This window comes from Protopterus annectens, chromosome 1.part2, assembly GCF_019279795.1.
Source record: "Protopterus annectens isolate FY-2018-M chromosome 1.part2, PAN1.0, whole genome shotgun sequence".
NCBI classification, from domain to species: domain Eukaryota; kingdom Metazoa; phylum Chordata; order Ceratodontiformes; family Protopteridae; genus Protopterus; species Protopterus annectens.
The window spans coordinates 827,831,182-827,838,681 of record NC_056727.1 but is presented as its reverse complement, the minus strand read 5'-3'; the positions used below and the strand labels follow the sequence as shown (position 1 = coordinate 827,838,681).

At 41.2% G+C, this 7,500-nt stretch overlaps 1 protein-coding gene across 2 annotated transcripts in view; it reads left to right on the top strand.

Moving 5' to 3' along the window:
• The window catches only part of MTR (5-methyltetrahydrofolate-homocysteine methyltransferase), a 1,755,520-nt gene that overhangs the window by 886,742 nt on the left and 861,278 nt on the right, over positions 1-7,500 (top strand). For both annotated transcript variants that reach the window (XM_044059073.1, XM_044059064.1), the window contains exon 14: positions 2,297-2,437. In XM_044059073.1, coding sequence (XP_043915008.1) covers positions 2,297-2,437 — 141 coding nt within the window. The remainder of the gene's footprint in view (positions 1-2,296; positions 2,438-7,500) is intronic.

The following is a 7,500-nucleotide window of genomic DNA, read 5'->3' as shown; positions in this document are numbered from 1 at the left end:
CTGTAGACTTCTAGTGATATTAGTAGAAGTAATTCAACAAAATAGGTTTGTCTACAATATCTAGTTTTTAAAAATTCCTGTCAGAAATATCTTTTGAGTGCAGAGCTGAGAAAAGATGCTGCCAACCAGTGTACATCCTAGCCACGCCCCCCCCCATCTGAATTGTTGATGTTCTTCCAGTCATCGCACCCTCCCACCGCCCTCCACCAAAGGCTCCTGGCGGATCTTCTGGGTCCCTGTGGTGTTTCAGGGTTTCTGTGCAGAGATGGCCTCTGTCTTTCTATTTCTTCTATATGTTGCATGCAAACTCGATCTGAGGTAACAAGGAGCGGGGCATTGTGGGTAGCAGCTTAGCTCGAGAGTTTTTGGCGTACGTGAGCTTGGTATTAGGCCGACTCTCAGTGATGACTGGAAGAAGATCAACAACTCAGATGGAACGTCATGGTAAGACATAACTTCTTTTTATCTTTTCTGACTGTATCTCCTTTCATATTTTTGACCCCTTTGGCAGCAGTCGCACTGCTGTCACCCTCTGCCAAAACTTTGTAATATTTGGAGAAGTGAACTTGGAATACCTGCCAAGCTGTCCTCTTCTTAGAAAGGTTTGGAGGGCTTAGAATATCAGCCCTCATTTCATTCACATTACTTGGCAAGGGAGATTGTAGCATATGGTGGCTTTTAAAAATAGTTGCAAACTTTCTAGGCATATTACAGTGGTTTGCCTCTATATTAGATTCTATACTTCTTTTGGGAGCCCTGTGCCATCTTTTAAGTGTTTGGAAAATTCTAGTCTCACGTTTCCCTTATTTAAAAAAAAAAAAAAAAAGGTTTATTGCTGTCTCCAGTAATGTTACAGCATGACTATTATTATGCATTATTCCATTTGAGTAATCAAATGGAAGGATAGCTTAAATGAGAGTTTTTTTATAACACATTACCCCATCTTAGTGGATGCTTTACATCTTTTAAGTTCCTTAAAGTAATTGTTATACAGTCTCACTGTAAATACATCTGGCTGAATTTTTGTTCTCCTCATTCGGTAGTTACCTTTAGTATTTTTTAATTGTAGACATAGTTTAGAACTTTGAAATCAGGTAATTTCAGAGGGTTGTGTGCTTTCTCAACAAAGTTGGTTTAACTGTAAGTTGCTGAGCCACAGGAAGATTGGTCCCAAAAAGTTATAAAGTCTAATAAGTCAGGTTATTTTGCCAGATGTAATAACACGAGATACATGAGATAAACTGTGTAATTGCTAGTTCTCTAAGTCCTGTATTTTGGTGTATAGCTGGTGTATTTTGTGTTGCTGATTGTGCATAAGTGTGAAAAGATTTACACTTACAATTGCTACAAACAAATTATCATTTTGATGAAAGCACATTTTTCAGCCCAAATTTATGTTTCCGCTTTTTTATTGACTGCCAGACTCCTTATTTCTACTCTGTCTGTAAGGAATTCTGACACCAAAGGTGGGAACATATTGGTGTCTCTGTATATGGAGATTGAGCTTGCGCCCTTGTACCATTATGGCTTCTTCTTCCATGCTTCCCACTGTGCATTGTTTTCTTCTGCAGTGTGTTAAGTGCTCATAATCTTATTTCTTAGAACCAAATAAAAGGTAATGTGTGTACACGGCCATCTTCTGCTCCATTAAGTTTGCTTCTAGGGTGTCAGGCCTGCTTCTTCACTGCCTCAGCCACTGATGGGTGACTCTACTGTGGACAGGCCTGGTTCTGGGTCCTCTCATCAATGTGTCACTAAAAAATGGGAGTTACACATGTCCTCTGCAGCTGTAGGTTTATCCTCACCAGACAAGGGAGAACCACTCGGGAGGGACCCCATGAGGGCCTACAGCATATTTGAGATAGGATGCCTGTTCCTTGAGATAATGACCCAAATATAAGTCTGTCCTTTTCCAGGGAGTTTCCTAGAAAAAAAAATGTTTTACAGTTAATTTAATAGATTTTGACCACATTTGTCAGAATTTTTTTTGTTCAGTGAATCATTCAGCAATTTCTTGTCAGGCCGTATGTTCATAAAGAGGGGGTTTTATTAGGCTGACCCTATATTGTACAGTTATGCTGTAGGACCCTTGGACTGTTCCACCATAGTCATGGATGTTATGTTTTGATTGGTGGCTTTCTGGAGATCAGATATTGTTAGTAAGTAGTGAAATGCTTTGTGTTGGGCTAGCATGTCATTCTGCGAGTTATCAGGAAGCTTAGAGACATTGCAGTTTTCATTGCAGCTGGCTTGAGAAATCTTTTCTCACCATTGTTTGTTTTTCTTGTTCTCATAGGAAGCTTTAAGTATAGCCAAGGCCCAGGTGGAGATGGGGGCACAGATTCTGGACATCAACATGGATGAAGGAATGTTGGATGGGAAGACTGCCATGACCAGATTTTGTAACTTCATTGCTTCGGAGCCAGATATTGCTAGGGTTAGTAAATTTTATGAATTCTCATTAAATTACCATTATCAGAAATACACAGTGCATTTTTTAATGGAAATGGATAACAGCAATAACAGCCTTTGCTTTTGATATTCAGTTATGACATACTGTCTAGGCCTAGACTGCATTTGCACCTAAGTGTACTATAGAAGTATTGTAGATGTGGTGTAAAGTTAATGGATTTATTCCAGCTTGTCTTTCAATAATAATAATAAATATATAAATGTGAACAAGTACCTTTTCATTCCTTATACCTCCTTACCCCTCCCTTCTTCACTTGCTTCCTTACTTCTATTAAATTCTCTTCCGTAACTTTCTCTCTAAATATGCCATATGCATTTTTCCCCACACTTTATATTGCAATTCCTGTTTGTTTGTATTAGACTAACTTACCTTTTAATTTTTCTATAGATTGTCTAAAATTTCTATAAATAGCAAATGATTGTCAAATTGCTTGTATCAATTCTTAATCAATGTTTTTATATTATCACTAATTTCTTATAATTATTTAAACTGTAGATGTTTTTGTTTTATTTTTGAAGATTGTAAAATTAATGTTCTTAAAAATGTTTTGTAGTAATTTGGAGCTTTTCTCTCCGGGCCTCTGCTGAAAATGGACTTCTACCCAGTTGGACTTCCGTGGTAATCAAATGTCAATAAATAACTAATAAAAAAAGTAGAAATATAACTAAAACATTGTAGTAGAAGAGGTTGTATAACCAGTAAATGTTATAGGTGGGAATTTCAATACTTTGTTAAATGTGGTTACTGAAACTGAATTTAGGCCAGAATGTTTATATGCCATATAACTATTTGCTGTGCAACGAAGTTGTGTGTTTCTATGTACTCTGTAGAAAAGGAGCTTAATATTTCAATATGGAAAAGCTTCTGCTATCACATTTCTTTTAGAGGTGGCCTTTACATGTTGTTTTCTTTATTTTGTATTCATGAAACAGGTTTATTTTCCTGTTTTCTTCTTTCTGTGTATCATAAGACAAGCTTAATTTCTTATACATTTCCTCATTTTAATCTCGACAGATAAGATTATTTTTATGATGAAAATGTAGTGGAGAATTTTGAGGGCGCTGTTTGATGGATCCTTTTTCCAACAGTCAGAATTTGGCATAATTTTTGAAAGTTCTTGCACCCAGAAATGGCTGCACATCCATAGTAATGCATGTTGTGGTGGTGTGTGCTTACTATAAGTGCCCCCTATGCCTACCAGTTCATTTTTGCACATAGCTGTCAGTGAAAAGTTGCTTTGTCTACAACCATTTGTTTATGTAATTTGCTTGGTTCTTCTAGTGTTTTCCATAGGATAGTGGAAGGAGGCTGCTTGTGGATTAGATACTGCCTAATAGTTGGATCTGATTTTCAGTGCTTTATGATTCAGTGGTTTTGGCCCTCCCTTCCAGAGGTAATTCTGTGTTTTCTGTGGTCTGTTGTCATTCAGAGATTGAGAATTGTATTCTTGGTCTGCAGAACTTGGTCTAGTTTTGATTTCCAAATTCTTCCATGAACATTAGGCCTGTGGAAGGATCACCCTTGACTCCTAAACATGGAGCAAAGGGTGATACTTGGCTCCTAGACACAGAGTCAAGAATCACCCTTGTTTCCATTTGTAGGAAGTATATTCCAGGAATTCATGCTGCCTTTTCCCTTGCAGCATAACTTGTTTCTTTATTGCCTGGTCTGGTTGTGTGCCTTTTGAGCAAGTTTGTCTTATGAGTAATTATATGAGGCCCAGTGTTAATATGCCATTGGAGCTGATGACTAATAAAGTTCTGGATTTCTTCCTGGTTGACTTGTTTTAGTGGTTACTGGAGGAGGCCTGTTCTCCTTAAAAGGGATAAGGTTTTTGGGATATTTGCTTGTGCTTTCTCAGCAACACAGGGTCCTTCACGGTCTTTGTCTCTCTTCTGTGGCCTTCTAGCTGTTGATTCCTTGCCATTTAGCTTGGACATTGTCATGTTGAAAGCCTGGAAGCACTTGTTCCTTAGAGCCTGCTGCCAGTGGGCCTCATATCTTTTATAACCTCCAAACAGACTGGAGTAATACCCCTGCTGTGCATCCACAGGCTGAATTCTGATGGTCTTCATGGGGCCTCCATTGACACCAGAAGCCTAAATCCTTGGCCTTTATCCTGTGTACTGGGTGTCCCAGAAGGTAGATAGGTTGGGTAGGAATGTCTGTTCTTTCGCTACTTTGGGACTTAGTGCCTTGATCTGTGCTTTCACATTTGTTCAGGTTTCATTCCTTTCCAGTCAGGTCTTGACTTGAACACTTTAATTCCCTCCATGAATCATGATTCTTGGACAATCCCCTCATTTCCATGTTCCCATCAGTTCTGGAAGGTGCTCAGCTGGAAAGCTGACTTTTTGATGTAGTGGACATCCTAGTTGGAACAAAGGGTATAGCAGTGTGTCTCCATAGGTGGGCTTGACTTAGTATGCTTGGGATAGGGGCAAGTTCAAGATCCTTTTCCTGGGTAACCCATTTGTTAAAAATATGTTTTAATTAGGTGACAACAGCCATTCCTTCCCATTGTCTTCCAGAGGAGGTAGTTATCCTCCTCGACTCATGTGTTCTTGCTACTGTATATGGAAGAGTAGAAGTCATAGATCAGACAAAGGGTAAATTGAGCGAAGATCTCCTCTTCCTTTCTTCAGGCTGTTCCCCCTTGAGAGGTTGAAATCATTCTTGGCCCTTTCTTGAATCAGTGGGGGGGGGGGTCGTCTTGTGGAGCACTTGGTGGATTAATTTGAGGGGGCTTCTGTTATATTCTCTTTTCTGTAGCCTATGGGCTCCTACTGGGTTCTGTCCTTCATGGCTGTGCTTAATTTGTTTGGTAGAAACAGAATAAACCCCATTTCTCTAACTAGTTCTAGTCAGTGCTTTGGAGATCCATTGAGTCCTCCTTTTTCCCCTTCAAGGGTTCGCTCTCTCTCCTTTTTGTAAGAAAGAGTCATGAGGAGGACCTCAGTTATTCATTTGTCCAAGTATCCCTAGTTGGAAGTTCCCTAGCTAGGGGGAAAATGTGGTAGCTGGTTTAACCCCTCTGCTCAACTGGGATGGCCTCAGACAGAAGTTGTTTGGGCTAGCTTTTTGAGGGGAAGGAGGATCTTCTCACTGCTTCTGTTCTGCTTTGTGAAGTTTTTACAGACAGCCCTGAGACCAGTATCCTTTCTCTTCTGCTTTTTAGATCCCCTCCTAAGTGAATGCAATGCAGTTGCCTTCTTAGCCGCTTGCCTGTGAGTGGTGTGCTGAGGGTTTTTCTTTTTAACCCACTAGTGTGGGTGCAGATGGAAGTCTGACCTGCATGTCCTTCTGCAGGGCTGCCCTGCCTTATTGGAGCCTTGATTTTGTTTGGGTGGATGGACACATGGTGATTGGTAGTGGGGATTGCCTACTTTTATCCTTAGATGTGGCATGTATGTTCCCTGCTGTTGGCAACTTCCAGTTTCCTTGATCCAGGATATAGGGCTAACATTCTTGTAAACTGTGAGGAATCCATTCTCCCCTGCTGCTGGATTTGTGGCCCCAGCTGCTTCATTTGAGAGTCTGTTGCTGGTTTTAAGCCTGATGAAGGTCGGGAGGTTCAGCTTTTGCTGTGAGGGACTAGAGCTGTCCTCAGGGTGGAGGAGCAGACAAATATTGTTGACTTTCCAACATGGGATGCAGCAACAATGCAGCCTGGTTTCCTGACAGATTAGACTGTGGTATTTGTTCCATGTCTGGTCAAGCTGGACAGGGGATGTCTCTCCCTTGGTTGGTGTTGGGTCTCCCTTTCTGAATTCCATGTGCCTTGGCTTTGGAGGACTTAGGTGCTCTTCTCAGCCCCCTTTTAGGCTGAGTGGGACTTGGTCATCAGTCTTAGTCCTAGTCTTTTGGACTTTGAGACCCCCTTCAGTGGATGGGGCTTTGCATGTTGCTCCAGCTGGCTCTCTTCATTTTAGTCAAGGTTCTAATCTCAATGACACAGCTAGATGTATCAGAGGCCTAGAAGGAGGAAAGCTTGATGCTGAGAGTTCCACGCTGTCTTCATTGAGCTGACTTCTTTAAGTAGATGGCATAGTTGGAGGCTTCTGCCTTGATCTCTTCTGAGTTCTCAGATGGGTCCCATCCATGGCTTGTAGTGTAAGTGTGGTATCAAAGCCCAGTTGCAGTTCAGGGACACTTCACCTTGGGCTGCCTGCTGTCCCCCTAGTTGGTCTTCCTCACCTCTTCTACTTAACAGTAAAGGGTAGGAGTCCTGACAGATGAGTGTGAGGTTCTTCCCTGCAGATTATTTTGGGTTTTTCTAGTACTCTGTCCAGTATCTTTGGTAGCCCCTCCCATAAAAGTGTGTTTTTTTGCCACTCCTGACATTGACAGAGAGGAGGTGGAGGCTGACTGTTGGCTTTGCTTGGGAGGGGGACTCTTCTTTTTTCCATTGCATGGGAACCCTTAGTGGGATTAAGGCTGAAATCCCTCCCCAGCAACTGTGGCACAGCATTGGATGAAAAGGAAGTCTTTCCTCCATCTTTGGTTTAATTGATGTGATGGCATCTCTTTGTCATCTAGGGTGTATTTGTCCCTCCCCACACAAGGGTGGGACAATTGTGTAGGTCAAGGGAATTTTTAGCAGTTCCATTTTCTGAATGAGTGCTTCCAGCAGCACCTCTGGCATGCTTTGTGGACCCTAGGTGTCCTAGTGTCCAAGAATCAGCCAGTTACCTGATGTTGGGATGGGTCTTTGACTCCTTTTGGAAGGTGAAACTTAGAATATTGGAGCACTTGGGCGATGTAAGAAATAAGAGATTGGACAGCCCAGTGGCACAACACTTTTGCGACACACATGGGGATAGTATAGAAAGTTTTTTCTTCCGTGTATTAGCAAAGCCCTTTGAAGAACATAGTATGGGGGGTGGATGAATTTAAAAGAAAGTTGATTAAGTTAGAAACTAAATTAATAGTATATTTGGGCACTCTATATCTGAGGGGTCTCAATCTGGATATTGATTGGGGCATTTAGATGTTAAATCTAGTGGAGTTTAGTTTATTTACAGAAC